Source organism: Chelmon rostratus, chromosome 9, assembly GCF_017976325.1.
Source record: "Chelmon rostratus isolate fCheRos1 chromosome 9, fCheRos1.pri, whole genome shotgun sequence".
Taxonomy (NCBI): domain Eukaryota; kingdom Metazoa; phylum Chordata; class Actinopteri; order Chaetodontiformes; family Chaetodontidae; genus Chelmon; species Chelmon rostratus.
Window position 1 is genome coordinate 7,319,475 of NC_055666.1, and position 13,753 is coordinate 7,333,227.

General features: G+C 40.0%; 1 protein-coding gene across 1 annotated transcript in view; it reads left to right on the forward strand.

Annotated features, from left to right (window-relative positions):
* The window catches only part of pigg (phosphatidylinositol glycan anchor biosynthesis class G), a 60,108-nt gene that overhangs the window by 7,208 nt on the left and 39,147 nt on the right, over window positions 1–13,753 (forward strand). Inside the window, exons 4-6 of the mRNA XM_041944096.1 lie at window positions 630–818; window positions 6,157–6,295; window positions 11,036–11,248. Coding sequence (XP_041800030.1) covers window positions 630–818; window positions 6,157–6,295; window positions 11,036–11,248 — 541 coding nt within the window. The remainder of the gene's footprint in view (window positions 1–629; window positions 819–6,156; window positions 6,296–11,035; window positions 11,249–13,753) is intronic.

Genomic DNA, 13,753 nt, shown 5'->3' on the forward strand with positions numbered 1-13,753 from the left:
AAGACCTGTATAATTATGAAATCATTGCAAAAAATCTTCCTCAAATTATTTTTTTTATAAGTAAAAACCTTTCACCTGTATCATGCAAAAATATGATTTATGCTCAAGTTCCTCCACACAGCTGCTGCTATACGTTCAAGTATTTATACATACAGCAAGGACTGTACATAATGCGTCACTGATTAATTAACCTGCGGTTTATGTCTGGAAATGATTCAGTCACTGCATTATCTACAAGTGATCTGCATTAAAGAAGTGAAGGCAGCTGATCCACCAGGGAGGCACAGAGATGAGATCACACAAAAAACTGCTCATCAGTTTGCTCCATATGCCGTAGCTACAAATCTACTGTGGGACTGTACACAATCTGTTCTGGTTTATACTAGAATATTGCTGGTGCTGATTTTTGAGCCGTTTACCTGAAATGTGGGATGAAGGTAAATATCTGCTGGAAAATCTTTGCTCCATGATAATCAGACAATCACCAGACTCTGTCACGGCTTTGGCTAAAGCTCCGTTCTTATTTGCTCTAGGGGAGGATTTTGAGTTATACCAACCTAAATTGGTTATTAGTTGAAATCCTGTAGATCAGTAAATGTGTATCTTTTATGCATCATGTCTCCACGCAGGTTGACAACAATGTGACTCGTCACTTGGATAGCACCCTGAAGAGAGATGACTGGGACATTCTGATTCTCCACTATCTAGGCCTTGACCATATTGGTCACATCAGTGGACCCCACAGTTCCCTCATCCAGCCCAAACTGCTTGAGATGGATGACATCCTGAAGAAGATTCACAGCGCCCTCATTTCAAAGGTAACCTCTTATCCTGATCTCTGTTCATAGGTCGTGTTTCATCTGCACGTTCTGTTATTGTACGGATTCAGAATTCAGTGAAATGTGTTGCAGAGTTTGTTTTGTGAAAGTACCAACTAAGTTCTGGAAATGTAATGTGACATTTTAAAGCTGCGCCAGTCAATACTTTCATATGAAAAACGTGTCAAATGACTTGTGTAACGTGAACGGTGTCACTCGTAGTGATAAACCCACAGAGAATTGTCAGACTTCAGCTCAGCTCTGCAGAATGTTTTGGCCTCTTTCACAGCATTGTTTTGGTTTTATGCTCCAACACTTGACCGTTGTGATTCAGTCTCTCTGCTGTCATCGTCTTGTTGTAAGAAGCAGGTGCCTGTTTTTAGTAAAAACGCTCAGATAAATCCACTGTACCTTACCTGTCCAACACCAGACAGCAGACGGACAAAGTTAGCAAGTAGCTGGTGAACACAGTGGACCGTTTAGCAGCTAAAGAGCCAAATTACTATTCTAAGTAGGAGGCCAAAACAGAGCGGATGTTGGTCTTGGTTTTGTCAGGTGGTCAGAAACACAACTTCAGGCTGCTCAACATGTAAAGTCGGGCTGCGATTATTTTTATTATTGATGAATCTATCCATTATTTTGACAATTGAACCGTTTTATCATTTAGTCAATGGAATATCATTAATTGTGGAAAAAATATTTTCCAGTGCCCAAAGTGACGTCTTCAGATGGCTTCTTTTGTCCAGCAGTCTAATTCTTACATTTTAGCAGCTGAAACTCCCAAATGTTTGACAATAGTTGTTGCAGGTTTAGTTGAAAGAAGCAACTGTTTACCATGTAAATGATGCTGAAATGATTAGTTGATAAGTTGCTGACAAAAAAGGGAATTTTTTTGATGACTGAATAATAGTTTATTAATCAAAATGTCAAACATTCCTTAATTGCAGCTTCTCAGGAGTGAGCCTTTGCTGCTTTTTATTTGTTTTATGGGACAGTAAACTGAATATCTTTGATTGGTCAGAGAAAACAAGCAATTTGATGACATCACCCTGGGATTCAGGAAATTGTGATAGGCATTTACATTATTGTGTTTTTTTTTTTTTTTTTTTTTTTACATTTAATAGACCATTAATGGATTAATGGACCGTTAATCCATTAATCAAGAAAGTAATGAGCAGATTAATCCATGATGAAATGAATCATTACTTGCAGCAGTACGTATCAACTTCATAAGGCCATGTGTGTAATTACCAGCTGTAACAGCATGGCTGGTATTGTTTTCACCTTTTGAGTGTGTGTGTGTGTGTGTGTTTGTGTGTTTGTGTGTGTTTGTGTGTGTGTGTGGTAGTGGGATGTACCACAGAAGCAGTTTTGAGTTGTCTGGCTGGTGTTTATATGTCAGTGTGTGTCAGGACAGATTCTGTCATCAAATATGGTTAATCACAGTTAATTGATGATTTCACAAGGGGGGGCAATTACTTTTTCACGTAGGCCCAGGTAGGTTTGGATAGCATTTTTCCCTTAATAAATGAAATCATCATTTAAAAACTGCAGTTTGTGTTCACTCAGGTTATCTTTGTCTAATATTAAAATTAGTTTGATGATCTGAAACACTTAAGTGTGACAAATATGCAAAAAAGTAAGAAATCATGAAGGGGCAAATACTTTTTCACAGCACTGTATATGTTTTGCACAAATATTCCCTTGTTTGATCCAGAAGAATGTAGAATGTGTCATTATTGGCAAGAGATAAATGATCAGTTGTTTGGCAGGAACATGAATATTGAATGTCCAACAACAATTGGAAAATGTTCATGCACCCTGCAGAAGCATCACTGCTGTGAGGTCATGGTCAAAGTAGTAGGTGTTGACAACATCTGTGAGGATTTCAGGACACATTCTCGTGTAATAGATTTGATCAATGAGAGTTCCATTGTCTGTAGTTGCTTTTCATTGATTTTTTTTCTCTTTGGGACCTATTCCAGTATAAAAACTGACCTTGTCAGGACCAGTAGTCCTCATGGGAACCAAACCTGATCCTAATGAGTCAAAAACGTTATTTCTGAGGTCCTGGTTCATTAAAGTTAGGGCTAAGGCGTGAATTGAGGTGAGGTTAAGGTTAGGGATAGGCATGAATTGGTTATGGTTTAGGGTTAGGGGTAGAGTGGCTTGGCTGTCCACAATGAGTGGAACTCCAAGGATAGCTTTGCAAGCGTGTGCGTGTCTGTGTGTGCGTGTGCGTGCGTGCGTGCGTGCGTGTGCGTGCGTGCGTGCATGTATGTGTGACTCATGTTGTGGGGACAGTAATCTTTGTGTGGTGAAAGGCAGTTTGAGTCTGCTGTGGGAATGGTGGACTCTGCCACTTACAATGAAAATGTTTAGAAAATGTAAGAAATAAAAAAATTTATTTTGTTAAAATCTTAGGTTTTTTAACTTAATTCTTGCTTGTCAACACCTGTTTCTCCCAATTAAGAGTCATTAAACTTATTACACTTCCAATTTTGAAGAGTAAATTTTGCATTGTTTAAGGGTTTTGAGGGTCATTATAAAAGCAGTAAATGTCACCGTGTAAAAAATGATTGAAATTGAAAATATGATGAAGTATATCAATGATCACTAGTTATTATATTAATGTGATGCTATCAGGGAACTTTTAGCATTATCAGTTTTTGGATGGTCACTTAATTACACAGATAATTTCTAACGTTTCCAGCAGTCATTATGTTATCTGTCACAGCAACCTCAGAGATTTAATAACTGTTAAGGCTCTCTGTTATCTTTAATTTTGTCTTTGATCAGTGTGCAGGTCTTGTGGCCTTGTTTTCTCTGTGCGGTCTGATAGCCGTGCGTGCATAGTGTCTTTGCGCCGTGTGTGTATTTTTAATGGGCATTGTCTCGCTGTCATTCATCTGTTGTATGTAGGTTGTGAAATCATGTCAACATGAGCCTTGGAACTCTTTCTTTCTCGTCCTTTTGTGTCCCTGAACTGGCAGAGAGAGAACAGAAGCCAAAAGCAGATCCTTGTAAACTTCTCCTCTTTGCAAAAGACGCACTGATGGGTATTTCTGCAAATGTTGAGGCAACATTTTACCACTACCCCAAAGTTGTTAATTCTGTCTTGTTAAGTCCTGTCTCTCCGGGCTCATGGTGACATCTGTGCATTGTGTGCAGTGGCAGCCTCATACGTGCTCCCATCGAGCTCTTTGAATGAAATGTCTCGCTTTAGTTACATTAGTGAAAGCTGTGGCTGTTCTTTCCCACAGCAGCCCTGTGACCTAAAAATAGACACAGCCCAGTGGGGTCCTGCAGAATACTATAGAAGCTTCTACAAAAACAACTGTGTTTTCTCTTATCGGCACACGCTGTTAACATGATGGGGGTGTTCTCTCAACATTTCAGGGTGTTTGACTGCACATGTGAGTTGTTTTCTGCTGCATCCTTAAAATGCACGATGGTTCCTGCTGCAGCGGGATGAAGGAAAAAAGCAGAGTAATATTCAAATGACGCCCCTCACAGCATCTTTTGTAATGTGACGCGAGTAGCCTATTTCAGCGAGCTCACATTTGGGGCAGTGACATGCTCTACCTGCAGAGTGGACAACACTCTCCATTAAGGCATGATTGGAAAGCAGGACCTCCTGGTCATAAAGACCTCCATCAGACTTTTGTGTTAATCGAGATCACGTGGCCTCAATCTTCTCTTGTGGATATTTCAGATTTTTGGGTTTGGCTGCTGCTCTTGCTGTTTGAAGTTGAACCTTCTTAAACCTGACCCGCAGACCGGTGTGTAATCTGAGCCGTGTATTTTTCCATGTAACTAGTTTTCACACAGTCAGTAGCAACACTTGTGTTGCAACTGACTGAAAATCAACAGCACACCATTTTGTAATTTTAATTGGCTGTGTATTTTCATCCTCAACACAAATTTAGAGGTATATTTTTTACTTAATTTACAATTTCTATATTTTACTTGAGTATAGTTGAGTTAATGAGATGAGCTTTACCTCCTGGAACACCAGTACCCCTTGTTGACAATTACTGATTTACATGATTGCAGTTTAAAAATAAGTACCATTCAGCTTGTTTGTTTTTTTTGTCTTGCCCATGGAGAGCATGAGCTATCGTCTTGTTCAGCGCGGTACATTGTGCATTGGTTTAAAAAAAGGTTTCTAATACGGTGAGAAGAAATTCTCCCAAAAGAGGCCAAGTGCTTTCATCCTCCAGAATGGGAGTAAACTCTGACTTACCGTAAAGAGAGAAGGGGCTCGCTCAGCGTGGGGCTCAGCGGTGTTTAGTACCGGTCTTGACGTGTTTTTGTGGGTCCCTTGTGTCCAGTGCCATTTATAACAAGCATCCAAGAGGTAAAATCTAGGACAGTAGGTAGTCTTCTGTTCCTTCTTTGCTGAGTGTGTAGCAAATGTAATAGGTCAGCTGAGCACAATGGCACAGTTTGGCTCGGACTCCAAAGTGCAGTGTTTGCTCAAAGTGTTCATCGCGTTTTCCTGTCACCTTCTGAGAGTATCAAAAAAGTATACTCGATATGTTACTATAGCCATCGCTAAAAAATAAACACTTATGCTGACTTTGGCCTTTTCTTGTCTGCTTGGATAAGGTCATCCTAAATGAAACTAGCATTTTATCTCACTTGGCTTCCAAATACAAAAACATGATTTATCTCGGCCTTCAGCAATCATTGCTTTGTCTGTCATTCAGGCTGTGTGTTCATCTATAGTTGATAGGACACAATTTTCAATCTTTAATCATAAATGAAGTTCCTGCTATTTTTGAGAGTATTTTAATGTGTGGTTAGATTTGGATTTTGTTTTGTTAACATCTGTAGTCGTGCTTTTAAATCATCCCCCACTACCATGACTCATAAGGCATGCTTGTTGAATTCATTGTCAATGGAAGGTCTAGTTGAAAGGGAATCACTTAAGGAAGAAACCAGGCTTGATCAAAGTCTGTCATCCTCAACAAACGATTCATCCTGTGCTTGTTTGTCTGTTGTTTTTTTTAGTCTGGAGCTGCAGCAAAACTGTGCCAGGAAGTGTTTTTCACAACTTCCTTTTCAAAAGTTTAAGATTTAATGTCTTCCTTTTCTGCTGCTATTAAAAGTCTCCATATACAATATGATAATATGAAAAATATCTGGTGAAACAATCTATTATCCCAGCTGCTGCCATTTCATGCTATTGCTCTGTTTTACAAACTGGATTTTTTTTTTTTTTTTCCATTTGGTGCCAAGTTTGAATTATTCACGTCTCAGAGCTTTGAGGTTTGCCCTCCCAGATCAGCACATAGAGTGGGAGTCCATTAACCTCAGTGTTTGCTTCTCTCAGGAGGCAGAGGGATCCTTGCCCTACCTGCTGGTGCTGTGTGGAGACCACGGCATGTCGGAGACCGGCAGCCACGGAGGCTCCTCAGAACCAGAAGTCAATACGCCCCTGGTGCTCATAAGTCCGGCCTTCAAAAGAAAAGGTAAACTGTCTGGTGTTGTTTAAAGAGGCTGAGAGCAGCAGATTGGCCATTAAATCAAAGAGATTCTGTTTGGCGGGGGCTAGTGATACCATTACAGCTGCTCCCTGTCAACATACAGACCCTTGAATAAATGTGTAGACGTGGCATGATTCTTGGACAGTCTAGTTAAGGCGGGGCTCTGTCCACTGGTCCATCCTGCTGGAGACAATGTGTTCTGTTCATCACTGAAAATTATGAATTAGTCAAGCTAAACTTTTGAATAGGATTTGAGAGGGAAACATTTTCTTTCATGCTCACACGTAGCTTTCCATTAATTTTAGTGTGAGGAGCAGTGTCATCTCAAAAGAGAGCAAATAGAAACTCCTGAGCAGAACTTTATTTTGCCATGATAAATGTGGTGAGTGTGTGAAAGTGTGATCGTGATAATTGCCTCTTTCTCAGCCAAGTCTATTTTTGAGATCTTTTCTCGCATAGATTTTTTATTTATAGACCATTCATGTGAATTAATCATTTACAGTTCATTTGAGTTGTTGCTACAGAACTCTTGGTTTTGCTAGCACTCTGTGCCTCCTGTGGTGCCAACAGCTTGAATGACTTGCCTACCAGTAGGACTTTATGCTTTTTGATTCTACAATTTTACCAATCACAGAAGGGGTAAGAAGTAAATGCCAACTTCTGCGTTTGCTTCAGTGAAATGCATCCAGTTGAATGAATTCCTAAAGCCATTAATGAAGTGATTTTCTGTGGTTCATTAACATAGAAATTAAAAGAGGCTAGCACTGTTTCTTTGGGAAGTAAGAAAAGTTTATTTTGTGGCACCACTTTTGGGCTGTCTGTACAATGACAAGACTTGGTCAAAAACCTAGAATACAGCTGGACTGTGTATGGTCACTGTGCTACGTTGTGGCCACGGATAGACAATTGTGCCTCTAATGTGAATTCCTGGACATTTAATATGCATCGGCAATTTTCTGATTCCGGTACTATTTGTTCTTAAATTGTTCTGTTGTGCAGGAACCACAACAGAGAGTTTTCCACTCATATATTAACATGTTTGATTTGAAAGAGAAATTATTCTAACTATCACTATAACTATTGTAATGATCTATTAAGTGCCCCTGCTCTTTTATTCATTTCTATTTATTGGGTGTCCCTCATTTTTCCATGACTCACTCTGTATCGAGTGTCTTGTCAGAGCGATTGTTATTTGTGGTGCTTTAACTGTGCGCCCTCCCTCACGCCTCTCTGTGCATTGAGAGCTGTTTTCTCTTCCACGCCGCTCTGTGCTGGAGTGGTAAAATGTGTAGCCATCGTCTCCACTTCTCGTAGCAGTAGGTTTTATGTCGTTTTCCAGTTTCTTTTCCCTCGTGGTGAATATCCACTACTGTTCTGTTTCTGTGCCATCTGTGTGTAAATGATGTTCTGTGATGCACCATCGCGCTGTGACGCATTGGCGAGGTTGCTCATTTTCAAAGTGCAAAGGCCAATGAGGAAACTCCAACAGTCGACTAACCGATGGTGTGACTTCAACACTCACTCACGCACTCCGTCAGGGACAGATTTTTGCATTTGTAGTGCTGGCTGGCTTTTCTGTGGTCCAGCCAGAAGTAAAGGCAACAGATATAGAATACAAACATAATGTAGCCGCTCAGAAGGGGGGCTGTGCGGTCTGGTTTGATCAACAGCGACCAAACAGCCCACAAGCTGTCATCAGATTTGAATTCGAATGCTGCCTAAATCCTAATTGTTGCATGGACGTACATGACATCCCTTTTTGCTACCTGAGTGCTGCCCACTTACAACCAACAACAAGAGCACAGAGAAAAAAATAATGATTTAAATCTCTAATGCGAAAGAAACTGTTATTCTTTTGCAGACAAGAGTGTGTTCGTGTGGGATCCCATGGCTCATAATATGAAGCTGGTTGAGAAAATCGGTTTTCAGGGCCTTTGAGTCCAACACGAGGCGTTGTTTTGTGCACTTTTGTTGTCTTGGTGGTGTATATCCAGTCATCTCTCTGTGAAGATGCACTTTTGTGAGCACCCTCATCCTTCATCCTTATGCCACATGTTCCTCATAAAAAGGAGACAGTCTGATTCAATTCTGAAGCATCTAATTTACTAATTAGAAAGGAAAAATTAAGTTTTTAATCTATTGTTCCTTGAGTCCTTTGTAACTGAAATGCCATAAGACACAAGCTTTCTATTAATATCACTTTAGATGTACATATGATGACATAGAAATGTCTTCTATTTATTGCTGCGGTTAGTTCAACAGCTGGTTATTTTTAACGCAGTGAGGATGATGGGCCATTAGGAGAAAGCTCAGCTGCTTGTTGTTTTTCATTAGAACATAGTGCAGTGGATCAGAGTTCATTACTGGCTCAGTACCTGAGCTTCACTTTTTAATCTGAATGCATCATTGAGAAAACAGCCCTCTTACCGCAGATTGGCAGAACATTTAGTCGACATTGCTGGGAGGATCCTGAGAGGCGCCGCTTTAATCAGACGGCGTAGGTGTGAGAAGCCATACAGCCACTGTTTACCCCGATGTCTGTGCATCCTTGCCATTTTTTGCTTTCTTAAAGAAGCCATGATACACTGTATTGTCAAAGCCAAGAAAAGCCAGAGAATGGATAACTATCCAGCCTCAAAACCTACACCAACAGTGGTGCAACCAGTGACTGATGCAACAATGTTTTGATGCACAGAATTTCAGCCGAGTGATGTGAGAGAGATATTAATGAACTGAGGTATATCACCCATATACACATTTCATACGTGTGCCAGCACCAGTTTACACCCTATCATAACAAGCATGGATGTAAATGTGCTATGAACTCTGAAGAAAACATTGTTATTGCCCCAGCTTTCATACGAAGTAATCATTAAGCTGATGCACAAATCTGTACAGTCATATTAAGAATTCCAAAATGGCTACAACATATTAGAGAGAATATTAGCAAGCTAGATAGTTGAATGCGTATGGCTTGAGCATCAGCTGCAGTTTCCTCATCTATGAATCAGCATTCTGTGTGTGTAACCTTTCACTGAGTTATGACACATCTGTTCTGCCAGAATGTGAGCTGCTCTGTTCTATGTAAATCAAAGAGTACAGTACAAACAGACTGGATATTTTTCTACAGAGGTTTGGTTGGATGTAACATTATGGGCATGTGGTCAATGGTCTGGCAAGCACATTTCTTCTTCTTGGCTTGTTTTCAGAGAACAAATGGCATCATAAATATATAAAAGCATACTGTGTGATTTTACACACAGTTAATGTTGGATTAATGTTCGTGCTCGACAAAACATCTCCATTTTGTTTGAAAAGACTTTACTTAAAAAAATCTACTTTGCTCATTAGTGTAATTGCTGCAACTAAAACCATAACTTAAACAGTTTCAGTCATTCATTGTTATGTGAACAGATTCAAACAAGCCTCATACACTTGGTAGATTAGTGGCATTATCCTGAATAGCTGTGGGCTTAATACAGCAAAGTCCATGTCTTGTTGCAAATCCGTCTCCTTTTAATATAAAATGGATAATTCCCAGGCTTATTTCATTGTGTCCAATTACCAAATTAGCTCATAGCTCTGGGGTTTGTCCCAGTCTTTAGTCTGCAGCTGTCTCACTTCCTCACACATATGAGCTGTGTTGTTCATTTTCAGATATATTATACAGCAATGTAGTTCATTATTCCAACCTGAAAACTTCACTCAGACACAGACAATTTGGGAAATGACTCCCACTCTGTGTTTGTATTTTCAAAAGCTCTCTACAGGAAACCAGGTGTCAACATAAAAATGTCCCTTCACTTTTGACAAGGAGGTAAAAATGACAGCCATGTTTCACATGGTAACGATTTTATTCATTCATTTTTTGTGTTTGTTTGGGTTGTTTTGCACGTTGTGACAACCCTCCCTATGGTCGTAGCCTCAGGCATGAATACAGGATTCATTATCAGAGTTGGTTGTAATGCTTTTTCCAGATTCAGGTTTTCTATGTTAGAATTCAAATTGAATATTGTCCTGATTCTAATCAACAAGGATGTTACTAATGCACTTTGCCTTAATGAATCAAATCCTGTGGGGAAATGTTGTTGATGTTTCACTGCGCTCTCACCATTTTCCTGTGACCGCGGTTTGACTGTCCTGAGGGGACAGAGATGCTGCAGCTGCTGTTATTAGAGTGACAGTAAAATATATTCTCCATAATCACTGACTTCCAAATAAGAGAAAGGTGTGGGTTTTTTCATGGTAGTGTTTGTGTCAGGTTAGTGACTTTAGGAGAAGGACCTGCTTTTACAAATGAATCTTGATGAGTTTTGTGAAATTCTTTCAGACAAGTTCTTCATGTCCATTGTGTAAATAGTTTTTGCTTGAAGTTTGAAGTGATAAAATGAGTGACTTTTGTTCTGATAAATAAATATCCATTTTATTTCCCACTGTCACAGACTGATGCAGCACAGTTGTGATTTAACATTTGGTTAGTTTGTGAAAGCTTTTTCCAAGGGGAAATAGTTGGTGCATTCAAGTTGAACAGGTTCAAGTTTATCAGCAAAAAAGACATCGTAGTACTGGACACAATGATTGACAAGTGAAGGTTCAACACACGAAAATATGAAAAAGGAAAAATGCAAAGCAATGCACTTGATTCATCATTATTTCTCCATCATGCAACGCAGGTGCAGTAGGTCCTCACTGTTTTGCTTGTGTGTTTTTATCCTGTGATGTCAGTGGCGATGGAGAAGCCTGGAGTTGTAGAGCAGGTTGACCTGACACCGACCCTGGCCCTGGGACTAGGCCTGCCCATATCTCAAAACAGCGTGGGCCGCATCATCCCGGGTGTCCTGGAGGAAACCTCTCTCCGAGACCAGCTTCGCTTCCTGCATCTCAATGGCCACCAGCTCAGCTGCCTGCTCAAAGACAGCATGCCCGACTACGAGAAAGGTGGGTTACAAATTCACAGCGTCCAACTTCTGGACTCGTTAAAAGCCTGGGAGGTCTGGACCTTGTCTGACAGGGAGTCTCATCATCATGCTGTATTGTTTCCAGGCTGGTGATAGCATCAGTGGGGACATTTTTTAATGCACACAACAAAATGACTATTGCCAATAATAAGAAAACAGTGGAATTTAAGTTCAATCTAAAATGAAAATGCAGTCATTTTTTCTTCACCACCGTGTAAATCAAACACTACTGAAGTTGGTAGAACACACAGTGTTTGGACGAGTCTGTTCCCATAACTCCGTCTCAGCTCTCTCCAAAACTATTGAAGCTAATACAGACATCTTATTGAAACTCCAAAAAGCACCCCTTCAGCAACATGATCTATATTCATATTTCTGTATGAACAAGGTGTCAAATGTATGTAATGTGTGGTCACTCATAGTGACAAACCCACAGGGGTTTATCACCTGAGTCACCACACCTCTGTGGAGCTTTTTAACATCTTTCATCGCTTGGTGTAAAGGCCCACAGTTTGACTCTTGTTTCTCACTCTCAACCTGTTTTTCATCCTTTTTTCAATAAAAACCAGTCTGAAAAACCACATTTTGCTATTACGTTAGCTATAACATTTGCGAAGCATGACAATTTCGAAGTGACGCTGCCCCTGAGTGGCTCAAAACAGAATTGCTAATGCTGCATGAAAGAAATAAAATGTATGTTTCTACATGTTCCAACAGATCTCCATCACAGTTAGTGAAAACCACAATACCCTGCATCAGTTATGAAGATGGCATATGCTAACTCAGACTATAAGAGGATCATTGTCTTATTTAGAGGATTGTTTTATTTGCATTCCTCTCACACTTTTGTGCATGTCGTGTTTTCACCGAAGAAACGCAGATGGCACAGATTTATGTTGACTCAGAAGTGGTTTGCTGTAAACAGACAGTCCATCTCCTCATTATTCGCACCATGTTGACGACTGCATCAAAGCAGCGTCTCACAGCGTTTAACCTGAAGCAGTCTGATTAAGACGAGGGTAGAATCATATTACAAGTTCAAGAGACTCATCATACCAGAGCTCGTCAATGCTGGAAAGCTTTAAAAAAAAAAAAGATTTCAACATGTCTTGGATGAAAATAAATCCATTCAACCACATGGGTTTATTTTGGTTCACGGATTGAAAATATTCATCTTGTAGTTAGATGATCCTCTAAATGTTTCAGTTTACAGTATGTTTGTATTTTTTTGTTGCCGCTGATGAAGCAGGTATGCACTCACAGAGAGTAGGGCTCTAAAGGCTACTGACCATATGATACTAGAGGAAGAAAGACTGAACATAGCTTCACCAGAAACCAAGTGTCTGAGTGAGAAACAGGCAGACCTGTTCTGAACATGGTGCTTCCTGTCATGTCAGGGTTACACCCTGTGTGGAAAATCTCGACACTGATTTCTTTAGGTTTGATTGAACAACCTTGCAACTGGGAAAATTCCAAATGGGAGAGCCACAGTCTGTGGTCTGTTCTTGAACATTAATGCTGCCCGCTCTTTGTGCAAATGCATGCACATATCCTCACTGAATTCTGCTCCCTGCTTACAGCTCGGGGTCACACTTTTTGTCAGAGTTATCCATCTTGTAGCCTCTCCCCCACGCCTCTTATCTGTCTCCCTCTCCGTCTGTCTCTCAGTTGCTGTCCTTCACTTTCGCAAACATTTGATACACCCGTGGCAGCAATTACCATTGCTAATGTTTGATCGGTCGGAAGTAATTTATCTTATCGTTTTAAATGAGACAGAGGGAAGGAGGCAGAGAGAAAACTCTTTGGTAACTGGCTTGTTTGGACAGGTATTGGACACGTGACATTTAATTTAAAATTTAATAATCTTCGTCTTTTTTTTTTTTTTTTTTGTAACTGAATCATACCATGAACATGGAATACTGACCTAATACGTAATAGGCGGTGCCATGGTTGCTTACAGGCCAGCATACCTAATGAGAATGTTTTGAGCACAGACGGAGGCACAAAAAAAGCTACAGCATGAAGAAATGACATCTCCAATGTTAGATGCCTGTAGCAAGCATTAGAGGATGGATTTAAAATGATTCTGGATCTGTAAGAAGGTCAACCTCTAGTATCAGCTAGGTAACTCCTAAGATTCATTTACACTGTACATTTGTTTTTTAAATAGGGCAACGATTCCTGTAAATGAATGACTGGGATGGAATATGAATAGATGAGTGGCCACACGCAAGAAATACTTAGTATGAAGGAGTCACTTGATTAAATACCTGCAAAACTAATGATTTTCCCATCAGCCTCAGCTGTACTTTGCGTTTAGTGCTACTTTCAAATAAGGTAATAAACATGGTGAATAGTTGACTGGCTTAGCATCAGCATGTTAGCATTATCAGCGTGAGCATGGTAGCTTTCTGACATTAGTCTTACTAAAATGTAGCAAAGTTTTCCAAGTTTTCATTTTGTCTTTATTTACCAAATCATATTT